Source organism: Sciurus vulgaris, assembly GCF_902686455.1.
Source record: "Sciurus vulgaris genome assembly, chromosome: 2".
Lineage (NCBI taxonomy): Eukaryota > Metazoa > Chordata > Mammalia > Rodentia > Sciuridae > Sciurus > Sciurus vulgaris.
This window is the reverse complement of record NC_136462.1, coordinates 125,989,909-126,006,164: the sequence shown is the minus strand read 5'-3', so window position 1 is coordinate 126,006,164 and position 16,256 is coordinate 125,989,909. Positions and strand designations below refer to the sequence as shown.

General features: G+C 37.2%; 1 protein-coding gene across 2 annotated transcripts in view; it reads right to left on the bottom strand.

Annotated features, from left to right (window-relative positions):
* The window catches only part of HERC2 (HECT and RLD domain containing E3 ubiquitin protein ligase 2), a 204,370-nt gene that overhangs the window by 101,671 nt on the left and 86,443 nt on the right, over nt 1-16,256 (bottom strand). For both annotated transcript variants that reach the window (XM_079128427.1, XM_079128428.1), the window contains exons 26-36: nt 15,877-16,027; nt 13,407-13,621; nt 13,024-13,156; nt 12,793-12,920; nt 12,504-12,699; nt 9,745-9,878; nt 8,792-8,965; nt 8,577-8,713; nt 8,305-8,456; nt 7,452-7,643; nt 328-515 (exon numbers count right to left, since the gene is read on the bottom strand). In XM_079128427.1, the coding sequence (XP_078984553.1) occupies nt 328-515; nt 7,452-7,643; nt 8,305-8,456; nt 8,577-8,713; nt 8,792-8,965; nt 9,745-9,878; nt 12,504-12,699; nt 12,793-12,920; nt 13,024-13,156; nt 13,407-13,621; nt 15,877-16,027 (1,800 nt within the window). The remainder of the gene's footprint in view (nt 1-327; nt 516-7,451; nt 7,644-8,304; nt 8,457-8,576; nt 8,714-8,791; nt 8,966-9,744; nt 9,879-12,503; nt 12,700-12,792; nt 12,921-13,023; nt 13,157-13,406; nt 13,622-15,876; nt 16,028-16,256) is intronic.

Here is a 16,256-nt window from a genome sequence, read left to right as displayed (position 1 = left end):
TTCAGAATGAGATTCACTTTCTTTTGCTCACTCTCACTCCAGTTCCTGTTGCACATCAAATGAAGCCATAGGCCAGTGAATTTTCTGAAAATAGCTGCCACTCTTCCCAGCCTTGATTCTGTTCAAGGTGTCCTTTGTAGTAGGCTGCTGTTAATCTCTGCTAATTTTGCCTCAATTTAGCTACTCAGGAATCAACAACGAAGTCATCCATCAATCACACCTGCCCTGAGTTAAGACGGTTAAATACTCTAATTTCCACTAGTATCATATAAATCAGGATGTGCCAAAGATAACACAGTGTGTGACTTGTGTTAAATCTCGAAGTACCTGATCGCCCCATTTCCAATCCACACCTCTCATGACCCTGGTTCCAATCTTCATCATGGCAGCCAGTTCTGGCCCTGAAACAGGGAGTTGCACAGGAGTTGTTTCCTTCCGTGTTTCTTCCAAAACTGTAGCAGAAGCTCCTCGGGCAGAAGCATTCATATCTTCCTCAATGTTGTCACAACTAGGACCTGTCAGAGCATCAAAAACAATAGCTCAGGGTTGGAGATATAGCTTAGTGGTAGAAAATTCCTAGCAGGAATGAGGTCCTGGATTTGATCCCTGGTGCTTTCCCCTCAAAAAAACAAACCCAAATATGTTTTCTTTTACCCTCAAAGTCCTGAAGACATTAGCAATCTATAAGGTAGTTTTAATTGCTTCAAAATGTGAATTTGTAAAGCTTATTTTTAATTAAATACATTTTTTAAAAACTTAAAGTGATTCCTTTAAGGAAATAATTTTTCTTCACGTTGAAAATATTTTTTAATTGCATTGAGTGTCATGACTTCTGAAGCAGCTAATGTCATCCTAAACCTGAGTTAGGGATACATAGTAAAGGAGGTGATTTACATTATTTTGATGTAACCCAAGTGCAATTTGACTGTAAACTTTCTATACAATGCTATTTTTAAAAAAATTATTATAGGAATAATAGAAAATTTTAAATGTGTAGAAAATACTTCAGATTAATAATCACCACTCTGATGTAATTATTGTTGAAAGGTTTGTGACGACATAGTTAATATATGTTATATTTATTGTTTGTGTTAAATTTTTATCTTGCCTTAAACATTGTCTTGTAAAACTATTCTCAGATGTGAAACAGCTTAGGGATTTGTGTGGTACTTCAGAGTCAAGACTCATGGTTATAATAGCTTTTAGACTATTTCACTTGTTAGTCTTATTACCACACTTTCAATGTTTCTGTGCCCTTTCCTCAGCTTCCTGCTGTGGCCTTTAGTGTGACCAACCTGCCTTTCACAGAGCCCATGCTCTCTGTCTGGGCTCAGTTGGTGAACCTCGCCGGAAGCAAATTAGAAAAGCACAAAATAAAGAAATCACCTAAATAGGGTTTTGTAGGTCAGTTGAGCTGGTAAATAGCTACAGTGCCCTACTGTTGATACACACACACACACACACACACACACACACACACACACACAATTAGTAAATACTGATAAAGACTTTAAGTTTAAAGAATCAATACTGTATTTTTAATCAACTTATTCAATAAAAAGTATGGAAATTTTCCTGATTAAATCTAGTATAAAAAGGAGGTAAAGGGAAGGGCAAAATATGTATATATGCTCAGAAAACAAAAGGATATTAAAATGCTCCAAAAAGATACTAATTCTACTTCTAGGAATCACTCCCCACCCAAAAGAGTAAGATGATTGTTAGAAAGATACTTACATATCTTTTATACTACAAAACAAAGATAACCACCTAAATGCCTAACAAAGGAACAAATTAACAAATTAACAAATTCTTAATTACCATTTTGTGCAAGAAAGAGCTGACAGCACAGGTTGCAGATGGGACTGCTACAGGATGAGCACTTGATTGACATCTGGGAACCTGGATCTCAGGAAGGCTCCCTTAATACCTAGGTGATGAACATGGCCCACTGTGTCTGAACCATCTACACATACAATGTGGTCTGTGCTGAACCCTGCTTTCCTCTGGGATCTGGAATTTGGTATGTATCAGGCAGAGGTGGTTACCCGATTACCCCCAGTGAAAACTCTGGGCATCGGATGTCTAATGAACTTCCCAGGTAGACAGCACTTCATGCATGTCATCGGAAGTTGATGGGAAAGGGGAGATTAGTGTTCTGTGTAACTCCACTGGGAAAGGGAGGATTCCATAAGCTTGCACCTGGTTTCCTCAGGATTTTACCCAGATGCCTTTTCCCCTTGATGATTCTGCATTGTACCTATTTGGTGTAATAAATTGTGGCTCTTAGTACCACTACACTCTGAGACTTGTGAGTTCTCCAGGCAAATTATATCTGGGGGTAGAAGTATTAGAAGGTCCAGACACAGGGCAGCAGGAGGAAGATTCTCTAGAACAACCCTAACTCTTCCTCAAACACTGCAGAAGCACTGATGATAGAATGAAGAATGAAGCAGACAGGGCAGGACAAACATCTGGTGCACGGATGGCTGCAGTCATTCACAGTAGGAAACAAGCTGAGTTGCTCTCAGGTGAAAAGAAGTAACATTTATCAATGGATCTGAAAATAGTAAAATGAGTCCCAAGAGAAGTGGGCTTGCTGATCCTCTGCCTGCTTTCAGTCTCACTGACTAAGCTAAAGGGGCGGGGGGGGGGGGGGGGGGGGGGGGGGAATGCAGTCCTAGTAACTCCTCCAGCTTTTGTTTTCTCCTCTAGGTGGAAGAAACAAGAGTCCAGATAGTCTCAAAGGCAGGCTTAGGTGGGCCCCATATATATAGTTTGTATTCCTCTCTCCTCTAAGCATTAAAAAAAAAAAGTTAAATCCCAGGGCAGGAACAAAGCTTCAAACTAAAGAGGGAAATAGTCTTTTTTCCAGCTTAGGAGCTGCCTAGGCCACAGGTACCCAGGAGCCAAGAGGAATTACCTGCCAGCTAGGATCTCCCAGCTGTGCTGTTAATCTTAAAAATGCTAAATTTAGTACTAGAGGCTTAAATAAATTTGCAATGAGATAAAAAATTTCTTTTTTCCTGGGTGGATATCTTTTTTGTATTGGTGCATTATAATTATACATAATAGTGAGATTCATTGTTACATATTAGTACATACATGCAATACAATAATGTATTGGTCAATTTCATCCACCAGATGTCTTCTTTCCCTCCTCCCCCCCACCTCACTAAAAGGGGATTTCTTTAAATAGTTTATATTTTAAAGTTACTGTATATGGATGCATAAAGTTAATATAAAATATTAATATTATATGCTTATGACAAGTTCTAGAGATCATACTGATAAGGAAAATTTCAGATATAGAAATTCCCTCGATTTTCTGCAGGAACAATTAGAATTCAAACTCATCAGTACTGTTAATAGAATAAGTCCCTATAATTAATGATTTGTGCTATGACTATTACCTCTTGAAGCCTCTGGAACATTTTTAAAAAGGCAATTTCTGGGTCTGGGGTTGTGGCTCAGTGGTAGAGCACTTGCCTAGCATGTGTGAGGCACTGGGTTCAAGTCTCAATACCACACATAAATAAATAAAATATTTTTTAAAAAAAGGCAATTTCTAGGAGATACAACTGTCATTTTTTTAAACCAATTCTTAGTTGCTAATCAGGCATTAAGAAAATAGATATGTGACTGACTATTAAAGGCCAGCTGTGTTTCAGCCTGATACATATTTTTCTTTTTCTTTTTCATGTTTCAATAAAACTTTATGGACACTGAAATGTGAATTCCATATACTTTTTACATGTCACCAAGTAGCATTCCTTTTCTGAAAAATTTCCAATCATTTAAAGATGTAAAAAATATTCTTAGCTTCATATTTTTCGATGGGTCAATGTGAACTTTAAGATAAAAAGAGCCTGAAAAAACCTTTTTCATTTGGACTTGGGCCAAGCACTGGCCTTAAAGCATCTCAAACTTTTCAGCCAAAAAACAGCACTATAAAACAACTAGATCTAACAGACATATACAGAATACTCCATCCAAAGAGTAAAATACATATTCTTCTCAAGTATACATGGAATACTCTCCAGGTGTTTTAGACCACAAAACAACTTTAATTTAAAGAGAGTAAACGCGTACAAATCACCTTCAACCAAAATGGAATGATTAGAAATGTATTCGCTTGCTTTCCAGAACGGCTGCACTAATTTGCAGCCCCACCAGCAATGTATGAGTGTACCTTAATCGCCATTCTAATTGGGGTGAGATGGAATCTTAGAAAAGCTTTGATTTGCATTTCTCATTTGACCCAGCTATCCCACTCCTTGGCCTATACCCAAAGGACTTAAAATCAGCATACTCCAGAGATACAGCCACATCAATGTTCATAGCTGCTCAATTCACAATAGCCAGATTGTGGAACCAACCTAGATGCCCTTCAACAGATGAATGGATAAAGAAACTGTGATTGATATATATATATATATATATATATATATATATATATATACACACAATGGAATATTACTCAGCCATAAAAAATAATAAATTATGACATTTGCAGGCAAATGGATGAAATTGGAGAATATCATGCTAAGTGAGATAAGCCAATCTCAAAAAACTAATAAGCACTAATAAGCAGATGATGACACATAATGGGGGGATGGGGGTGGCAAGAATGGAGGAAGGAGGGACTGTACAGAGGGATAAGAGTGGTGGGAGGGGTGGAAGGGAAGAAAAAAAAAATGAATGAATCAAATGAATGAATCAAAAACTATTACCCTAGATAAATGTATGATTACAAAATATGTATGCCTGTACTTCATGTACAAACAAATAACAAGATGTATCCCATTTGTTTACAATAAAAATTAAATTAAAAAAAGAAAAAAATGTATTCACTTGCAGAAAATCCGCAAGTATGTGGAAATTAAACAACACACACTTGAGCAATCTCTGGGTGAAAAAATTCATAATCAATGTTAAAAAATATTTTGAGACATAAAAACACAATATATCAAAACAGTATAGCAAAAGCAATGCTAAAAGAGACATACTTAATGAAAGCATGCACTTAAAAAAGATCTCAATCAATAACTCCATGCTTGGAAAAATTAGAAAAATAAAACAGAAAAACCAAAGTAACCAGAAGCTAAATGAAATAGAGAACAGAAAAACAATAGAAATAACAAAACCAAAAACAGTTTTTTAAAAACATCAGCAAAATTAATAAATCTTTATGGAATAACTATGAAAAAAAGAAAAGATGCAAATAAATAAAATCAGAAATGTAAGTAGGGAAATTACTACCAACATAAAATGATTATAAAGGAATATTATAAAAAACTGTATGCCAATAAATAGGATTACCTGGATGAAATGGATAAAACCCTATAAACACATAAATAACCTAACCTGACTCGAGAAGAAATAGAAAATCTGAATAGATCTATAACAAGTAGAGACTGAATCAGTAATCAATAACTCCACAAAGTGTAAAACCACTTATCTTAACAGGTGAATTCCATCAAACTTTCGGAAATAAAAAAGAATTAACACCTATCTTCAAACCCTTCTAAAAAAGAGAGCATTAGGAACACTTCCAAATTCATTCTGTGAAGCCATTATTACCCCAATAACTGTAAAACTATGAAATATTGCTGAATGAAATTAAAGACCTAAATAAAGGCAAAGACATCTCACATTCATAGAATGGAAGTTAATATTGTTAAGAAGGCAAAACTCAGGACTAGGGATATAACTCAGCTGGTAGAGTGCTTGCCTTGTAAGCATAAGGCCCTGGGTTCGATCCCCAGGACCCAAAAAAAAAAAAGATGGCAAAACTCCACAAAGTGATCTATAGATTGCATATAATATAATACCTAGCAAAATTCCAAAAGGATCTTTTTGCAGATATGGAAAACTTAGCCCCAAAATTACTCATATGCAAATGCAAGGGACCCAAAATAGCCAAAATAATCTTGAGAAAGAAAAAACAAAGTTGAAAGACTCTGATGTCTCAAAAGTCTATAAAGTTACTACAAAGTCACAAAGTACAGTACTGGCATAAATGACAGACATGTAGAATAACAGAAAGAAACTCAGAATCCGGAAATAAAACCTTCAATATCTACAGACAATTATTTTTCATAAGGATACCAAGATATTGAGGGAAAAGATAATCTTTTCAACAAATGACATTGGGGAAGCTGGATACCAAAAGGAAAAAAAAAAAAAAAAAAAAAGCTGGACCTGGCATCATGGAAAAATGTATCTAAAAATGGATTACAGATTTAAATACAAGAGTTAAATTATAAAACTTACAGAAGAAAAAACATAGGGAATAATCCACCTTAAATTTGCCAATGGTTTTCTGAATATGACATGAAAAAGCAGACAACAACAACAAAAAATTAGATTTCAGCAAAATTAAAAACTCAGTGCATCAAAGGGAAAATAACCTACAGAATAGGAAAAAATTTCCTCAAATCATATATCAGGTAAAGATCTACAGATATGTAAAAGGCTAACATCCAGGCTATCTTTAAAAGAATTTGAGGATTGGTGTCAATTTCTCTTTAAATATCTAGAACATTTCCAAGGTGCATTTATTAATGATACCCGTACAACTCAATAACAAAAAGGCAACAAACAACCCAATTCAAACATGCACAAAGGGAATTAAGTAGACATTTCTCCAAAGAAGATATGCAAATGGTCAACATGTAAAGAGGCTCAATATCAGCTCACCATTAGTGAAATGCAAAACCTCAATGAGATACCACTTTACACCCACTAGGATGTCCTTAACCCGAAAACATCAACAAAACAACAAAAAATAACTAGTTGGTAAGGATGTAGAGAAACTGGACCCTACAATATGATATGGTGCAGCACTACGGAAAAGGTGGGTATGTCTCTGCAAATTAAGTATAGTACACATTACCATATGACCTTACAACTCCACCCCTAGGTACATCATCAAAAAGGCTGGAAAGAGGTGCTCAAACAAAAATTTGTATACGAATGTTCCTAGCAGAACTACTCACAAAAGCCAAATGGCAAAAACAGTCCAAATACACAGCAAAATGCTATAGATTCATACAATAAAATACTTTTCACTCATAAAGAGGCATGTAACACCAAAATAAGCCAGACACCAAATGCCACAAACTATATGATTCCATTTTATAAAATACCAAGAATTTGAAAATCCATAGAAAGAGAAGCAGATTTATGGTTGCCAGGGACTGGATAGTGGGGAAATCAAAAGTGATTGTTAAATAGGTATAGGATTTGCCTGTGGGATGATGAAAAAGTTTTATAACTACAGTAGTGGCAGTTGCACAAAATTGTTAACGTACTTAAAACCATGGAATTGCAAATCTAAAATTGCTAAAAGCTAATTTTATGTTATCTGTATCTTACCAAAATAAAAGAGATATCAAAGCAAAGTTGTGACATTTTTCATAAAACACCCAAAGATGGTGCCAACCTACCAATCAGTCGTAGTGCTGTCTGTGTAAGGGCCAGTGTGCCAGAGTTGAGCAGGAGGTCAAGGTTGTTTGCACCATGCTGCAGGGTGAGCATGCTGAGCATCACCAGAAGAAAGCGAGCTTGTGGAATGGTCCCCAGGCTCGGTCCTGATGGGTTCTCATTGGTGATGGTTTGCAGAGGAACAGGCTGAATACCTGGTAAGCATTAGCATTCATCTACTCAATTTCTTGTTCACAGATATAAGACTATGCATGATACAGAAAGCATTGTCATTTTGGTGTTTGTTTTAACTTCTATTTCAGCGAGTCTCCACACAGTGTAGACACAGGACAGCTGTGTCTTACAACAATCCTTCCACCTGTATTCCACACACAGCTATCTCCATCTGTCTAAGACTTAGCATGCTGCTCTTTAAATATCCCTGGGGCCTCCTTTCATTCCCAATGTAATAGTTATGTTTCACTTTTTTTCCACAAAACCAATCCTAGCATTTCACTGTGGATGCTCAAATTACCCAGGAAATAGGTATTAATAAAGAACACACACGTTACCATGTGTATGGAATAAATGATAATCATTAAAATGTGAAAATGTAAGTTTTATATTTGAGTACTTCCGAGATTTTGTCTTATGTCAAATTTTGAAAGTTCTCTTTAAAATCTGTGAAAGCTCATAGTGACTTAGATTATCAATCTGATATGCAAAAATCACTAAAAGCAAAAGGTGGCATTTGCAAGTATCTACTACATATAATGAATGCCAAACTATGAAATGATGCTGACGTACTCATTGACATTACCACAACATCAACTTTAATACAGTCTTTTAAACATTGGAAATTTTTTTTTAACTCACCAAGTTCTTTAAATTTGGCATTTGCATCCATTAAAACATTTCGAATATTCTGGACAGCCCAAGCATACAGCTTGCCAAAAGTTACTTCCAAGAGCATCCGATTAAAAGGCGGGATCAAATCAACATCCTTTAAACAATCTGTAAGGGGTTCCCTTTCAAAGAAAGATTAAAAAAAAAAATTACTTAGTACACTGCCAGACTTTTAACTCTAATAGAACAATGTTGTTTTGCCACAGATTCCCATAATTAAGGAAAAATGTTATAAATTTTACCCTGTATCAATTCCCTCAGGAATAAGCCTTTGCCATCCACAAAACATAGCATACTGCACAGATGGAAGTAAGAAATTTTTGGCTGCCAGTTTCAAAATTGTATCTATCCCTTCCAGGCGAACCTCTGCTCTCTCCAACTGCAAGATATCAATACGTACAGTTCAGTGTTGGGTTTATTATTTGATGCAAAGAGGAATGTTCTCATAAAACTTTACCTGTTTTAGTAGGCACTTTCTCATTTTTTCCACATCTACAGGTTCCTCTTTAAGGGCAAATTCAGCAATCGTACTGAGGAGTGCAGATTGCGGATAAAGACCCTGGACGTTCTGCTTCAACCATTTGTATTTGTGAACACCTGTAACTGTACTCAACAGTGGCTGCCATTTATCCTAACAAAGGAGAACAATATGCACCATTCGTTTATCTTATTAACATGTATTCTAAAAGTTACTTTAATATAAATAAATAAATGGCAATAAATTTAAATTAAGGCTGGGGTTGAAGCTCAGTGGTGGAGCACTTGCCTCGCATGTGTGAGGCACTGGGTTCAATCCTCAGCACCACATAAAAATAAATTAATTAAATAAAGGCATTGTGTCCACCTACAATAAAAATAAAAATAAATAAATTTAAATGAATAAGTTTTTGTTTTGTGAATTGTTTTTGTGTGTGTGTGATGCTGGGAATCAAACCCAAGACCTCGCACAAGCTAGGACAAGTGTTCTACCACTGAGTTAAGCCCCCAGCCCACGTATTTTATAATATATAGTTTTTTATTCAAAAAAATGACCTATAAACATGCTTGCAAATGAATTCATAATCTCTTTATTTACACACTTTGGAATGGGCTAACTCTGCAAACAAACTTTAAGATACCCTTCATGTTAATAGCCTCAGGGACCAATACAGTTTCTGGAACAAAAGGTACATTCAATAAATAAATGATGGATGAATAATGATGCAAGTTAGTACCAAAAATAAAAGGAAACACTTCCCTTGCTATAGCTCTGAACACAGTACCATTAGTCAAGTCCATCAGGCATCAATGGGGGCTGTACTTTTAATTACAATCTACTTTATTCACTGCCTTACGGGTGCTCAGGACAAAGGCTATACTTGCAAATTCCCTTCTACTCAGCCAATCTCAGAATCACAGAAAATATTTCACCTTGGGAGATTTAATTGTAATGGGTCTTTTATCCACATTTATTGGACTATGAGGCAAAATGCAAGCTTCTTCTAAATCACTTTCTTCATTCCCAATTTTTTCTTCATCATCAGTAGATTCTGGCTTCTTAGGCACTAGTTGAAAACAACATGCATTATGAAAATCATTTACTTAAAATTTCAAATTAAGAAACACTTAAGTTTGCATGAAGAATGAATATTTTCTTCAAAGAAATGTGTAAACAACATTGTAAACCTTAATGCTCAAATGACAAGAAGTATCACAATTAGTTTCCCATGAATCCAGTAATAACACTCTGCCACACCATGTTAAGACAAGAAGAATGAGGGTGCCCTGATGAGTAGAAGCTCTAAAGAAAAGGGAACCCAGGGCCAGCAAATTTTCCTTAAAAAGAGCCAGAAAGTGAATTTTTGAGTTTTTCAGGTCATTCAGTTTGTTGTAAATATTTAACTCTAAAATTTTTAGCACAAAAAATAGCTACGGATGAAAATCAGATAAATAGATGTAGTTTATTACCATAAAATTTCACTTATGAATTCTGCGACTTAAACTTTATGAAATTTTCATGTGTCAGATCGTGTCAAAAATACCCCCACAATTGAAACTACAAAAGTTGTGGCTCACAGGCAACACAAAGTAAGCAACAGGCTATATCTACCCCAGAGGTCTTGTCTTGTCCTCACTGATCTGGGGCTGTGATTCTTACCACCAGTGTGTAACTAAACCATATAGATACTTTTCCTATGTTAGAGAAACTTCTATTGAAAGTACAATGTAATGTGTGATATATCTTTCATGTTTTTTTTTAATCTCTTTTAAGGTTTTTAGTCTAATTCAATAATATAAATAAACAAAACAACACTATACCTGGGCAGCTAAGGGCTAACACAGTAGATCTGCTGAAACTGCAAATTCCCAACAAGGTCTATACTTTGGCCAGCTCCCAAGAATGAGTCCTGAGTCATTGGAATATCCTGCCTGATAAGTGTTTTTGTGCACCTGAGGCTCAGGGTCATATGTCACCAGTTTGGCCAGACAAGCAATACTAACAATGCAACTTTTACAGTGCTTACCTGTTTTGGCTCTGAGGAGCTGGGATCTAAGTAATTAAGGTCAGTCATGTGGGCACCAGCCCCCAGTAAAACCCCTGGACACCAACGCCCAGGTTAGCTTCCCCTGATGGACAACTCTTCATACATGCTGCCACAAATCATTGCTAGAATAACTAAGCACATGCCCACAATACACCACTGGGAGGAGACCCTGGAAGCTGGTACCTAACTTCCTCTGGAATCCCCTTCCTTGTTAATTTTATTCTATATCCTGTAAGTATAATGACAGCTCTCCTGGGTCCTACAGAGTGTTCCCCACAAGTGATCAAATCTGAGGGTGTGTTCAGAGATCTTTGACATGTCATTTAATTTATTTCGAAGAAGGGGAGGGGAAAGGAAGAACAAAGAAAGGAGGAAAGGAAAAAGGGACAAAAAAGAAAAACCAGTTTCAAATATCATATCAAGTCTATAAACCCACAACAAGAAATTTTAAAAAGGTGATAATGTGGCCTCAGAATCCATGGGCATGAGGTGGCCAGCAGGGAGGGAGGTCATTATTCCTCATGCCAAGACAGGCCTGTGATTTGGCTATGAGTTTCCCAGCTGCCTAGGCCAAAAGGATCTCAGAAGTGACATTGCTATTACTTCCTAATCCACAGCATTTCCAAGATTCAGACAAGATGCTATGATTTACAGGTTTCCTCAGCAACAATCATTTTGGGATGGCTTCTAGAACACCTTAGCCTTCCTTTATTATACAAAATGTTCATAAATACTCACTATTGTTTAAAGGTTGGACTGAGGTTAAACCAATATAAATCATAAGAATATAATCAGAAATTTCTGTATTTATAATCACAAGTAACCAAACTATTATATAACACAGGTCTTTTTTTTTCATACCCTCACATAGCTGCTTCCTCAAAATCAGTAAATCTTTTAGCTCCCCTTTATAATAATGCTCCACAGATCAGAATAGCATAGACAACCTTATCTACAGTTTTGCCTTCCATGGTGTAAGTTACCTATGGTCCACTGTGCGCCAAAAATATTTATATTTGTCCTGACTTTTTCAAGAGAGAAAGACCACATTCACATAATTTTATTACAGTAAATTATTGCAATTATTCCATTATTATTCTCAATCTCTTACTGAATGTAATTTATAAATTACACTTTATCACTGATATATGCATATATATAGGAACAGTATATAGAGGATTTGGTACTCTTTGTGGTTTCAAGTATCCACTGGGGGTCTTGGAATGTATCTCTCACATAAGGGGGTACTACTGTACTCAACATTTAAAAAAAAAATTCTTTACAAGAATGCAAGATTAAATTATGAGATTAAATATTCTACTCTATCTCATTACCAAGACAACTGACATTTTAAAAAAACTTTCTTTTCCCCATCAATTTGGTAGAGTGCACAGTATTTACCTTTTACAGCATTAATCTTCTAGTTACCAAATCATAACACATTAAATTCCAAGTTGTTTCATTATCTGATCTTTTAGAAGAATAAGCAGGCTCTTTATGTTTAATCATTAAGTACACATATTTATCTGGCAGTATGTGGAAATGCCAAGTGCACTGAACAGCAGCAAGCAGCTTTTCTCTAAAATCAGGGATTCAATACATGCAGTTCCTTTAACAGTATTTTCCAACCTTTCATATTCTTACCTCTCTTTTTTCTTCGTTCTCGAATTATCTTCTGAGCTATCCGCCTCCAACGGGGCAAAGAACTTAACAGTTTAAACTTAGACATTATAGAGAGGTCATTGCATACAGCAGGTCTCAATTCATTGAAGAGGAATCTCAACCGTTCAATGACAGGAGCGCAGACTTCCTTATAAGAACGGCCCTGTTCTTGGTGAGTCTGAAAAGTTAAAGGGAACAGACAACTTAACAACAAGTGTTTCAGCAACTGTTTGCATAGCAAAGGAGAAAGAGAAATAATGAATGAATTCACCTTAATGAGGGAACATTTTGCTTGGTAGACAACTCTACAAACATCCACCACTGATTTAGGCAGTGTTCTGTGCTTTACTTGCTCAATACCAAGCGTGCCTGCATGAACTAAAGCTAATGCCACATGACCTGGAAGACATTGAAAAGAAGGACAGGGCAGGAAAGAATGAGTATTGTAAGTCAGTTGAAAGGTCTCAGTACAGCTAAAATATGTGAATACTGAGCTTCATACCTAAATCTTCATGTTTTAAGAGGCAACATAACAGCAAGCGGCCAACCTCTTCCACAGGATGCTCAGGAGGAAAGGTGATAGGTGTGGTCAAGTGGCACTGCCTACAATACCTTTCAATTTGACACAGAAAGTCCTGCAACAGAAATGGCCAGAGACAACTTCAGAGCTACCCAGTGAATCTTCATAAGTCCTAATGTGACACAGCTTCTGATGTACTTGCAATCAGTCATACTCGGAAACCTTGCTGATACGTGAACAGAACCATTTTCTTACCGCAAAATCAACCCTCCCAATAATACACAAAATCAAGGCACAAAAGTATTCCCATGTCCAGGTGCTCATATAACAGAATTCTGAGTCAGAAGGGGAACAGTCTGGCTTACTTTCACATTGTGGTCCTGGATGTTATTGTCTGCAATGGCTTGCAGGAATGCCTGGGAATGGTCACCCAGGGCCCGTCTGTGAGAACAGAGTCGGGATTTGCTGGCAGGTGTGCCCCCAGGAGAGCTGCAGTGGTCCTCGTCTTTCTCCTCATTGTAGCTGTAGTGTATCTGGCTGGTCTGTAGGCCTCCAGAGAAAATGGATGACTGAAGCCACTCTAGAAAAGGCAGGAGCAAGCATTAAAGAGGAACTTGACTGCACTCTTCAGAAACAAACAAAAGACACTGAACTGAATGCTCAATTTAGGTGAAATACAGCATCACGTGTGAAAAAGAATTACCTGTAACGAATTTATAAACTGACTTACAAATCTTCTGAATATGCAAGACAAGTAACACTTTCAGGTTACTCAACATACTTCAAGCATGGCATCAGAACTCAGTATAGCAGTTCCAATCCAATGTTTACTAGATCAGCTGTACTCTGCATAGAGCTTCCTGGTTCCAAATATGCCATGTGCTATGGTTTAAATATAGTTTGAGAGTGTCCCCCAAGGATTCATGGGTTAGGATTTGGGTCCTCAGTATGGTGATGTCGATGTTAAGAGGCAGTGAGAGGGCTGGAGTTGTGGCTCAGTGGTGGAGCACTTGCCTAGCTTGTGTGAAGCACTAGGTTCAATCCTCAGCACCACATAAAAATCAATAAATAAAATAAAGGTATTAAAAAAAAAAAAAAAAGGCAGTGAGACCTCTGAGAGGTGGGGCCCTAAAGCCACCAGGGCCACATCCTCAGAAGGAACTGATGTAGTTCTCCCAGGATGCTAGCTGGTCCTTGAGAAACCAAGCTGTTATAAAAACCTGAGCCTGACCCCTAAATTGCTCTCTGACCTTCTGTCTTGCCATGTTATCAATGCCAAGTATGCAGAAAGGATAACAGCATAGCTGAAGGTTTTCTACAAAGGACATCCTCAGGCTAGGCTAATATTACTAGAATATTTATAAAGTAACCAGAACAAGAGAATATTTAACAAACAACACATAATCTTTAAAAAGGAAAGATCTTAGAGATGGGAGGCCCAATGAACTGGAAAGGAGACCTGTGTAGTACAAGATACAGAAATGAGAGTTCAACAAGAATATACCATCTGTTAGGGCAAACAGGAATATTAACTATTTCACTTTATGACAACCACAGGAAAATATACCCAGAAAGAATCAGAATATACATCACTGTTGATTTTTATTAATGATTTAGGTTAACGAAGTATTGTTCCAAACACACAATCAAATCTGAGAAGCACTTAATATTCCTTTACTGAACATTTAGATTTAGAGCACTCAGGAGCATCCCCCAAATGATCACATTAATTATTCTAAAACACAAACCTGATCCTGACCCTCCCTGGTTCTATTCAGAACACTGGGAGCTCCTCCTTATCCCTCAAAGACAAGCTTCACATCTGAACCTGCAATGGATTCTGACCCCACCCACCAGGGCCCACAGCACTATTTACTCTTTCTATCTTGGAGGTTCCTATTCTCACTCCCTGATGATTTGAGGGAAACTCATCCTCCGCTAGTATGACCAGTCTCAAGGAGGAATGCAGGTAGGCACAGTGAGGGCAAGGGCCCAAAGGTCTGCTCCACAGGGGACAGAGCAGACACCAACATCATCCTCAACAGACGTTCACTCTGACAAAAAGCTGGTGACCCCACCCTTCTCAACAGTGCCACTTACAATCTATGTTTCTGTCCAAAATCTCCCATATCCAGTTCCAGGACTGTGCCTACTGGGAAGACTTTCTTCTGCAGAAGCACTTCTAAATGCCTCCATTTCATTATCTACCACCTTGTTTTCTGATCCACTTAGCAAACTGGCTCAACATCACAAAAGAAGCTGAGAGTGGAAGCATATCCCATCCATCTCTGCATTCCTAACACCAGTATGGTAACTGATAGAAGCAACTAACTGCTCAACAGATGCTTGCTGGATGGACAGATGCATAGAGGAGAAACGTACAACTACATGAAGAAAAGGTTAATTCCATCATATGAGATACAGAGAAACTTTAATATTTTAGATGGTTACAAAAGTTATCATTTCAAAATGTATCTGCCCTGAGTCTGGTGAAAATGGAATTCTCGAACAGAAGGCTATTCCCAATAGGAAGGGGCAATCTGCACTGTGTGCAATTTAGAGATAATGGCTATATTGGACTCATCTGTCACAGGCAATAAGTGCAACCAGTCAGAGGACAGACATTCCTGCACACTAGTTAGCCTTCCTGAGGCCACAGACCATAAGACAAATGAAAGCTGTTTCTAACTAACTGGTGGAATCTCACTATCCTATCCTTATTATTTTTCTTCAGCAACAGTTGATTTTTAATCCCTCTCCTACCCTTAATGGCATTGATGGCTCAACTGAAATAAAATAATCTGATAGGTTAGCAGAAAACAAAGTTTTTCTTACTGGCACATTCAACCTCCACAGGAGACAGCGGTGTGCTCAATGCTAAATAGGAAGCATGTAATCCAAGAAGGAGGCCCAGATTCCTCTCTGTGTCTATCAGTGGTGAAGAAAGACTTCCCAGATCTGGTATGGTAACAACTTCTTGGTCAGGCTGGAAAAATTAATTTCAACATCAGTCTGAGAAAACAAGGTTAATTAAAAACATAAAACCAAAAAGAACAATAGCTTATGTGCTCAACATGTTCTTGAGCCATGAAGAGGGCAACTGGGTGTTCTGGGCACCCTGTTCCTACATCCTGCAATGAGTTTATACCACTATGCTCAAGTAACAGTAGAACCACAAAAAACCCACACATCCTAGAAAGCAGACAACTGACACA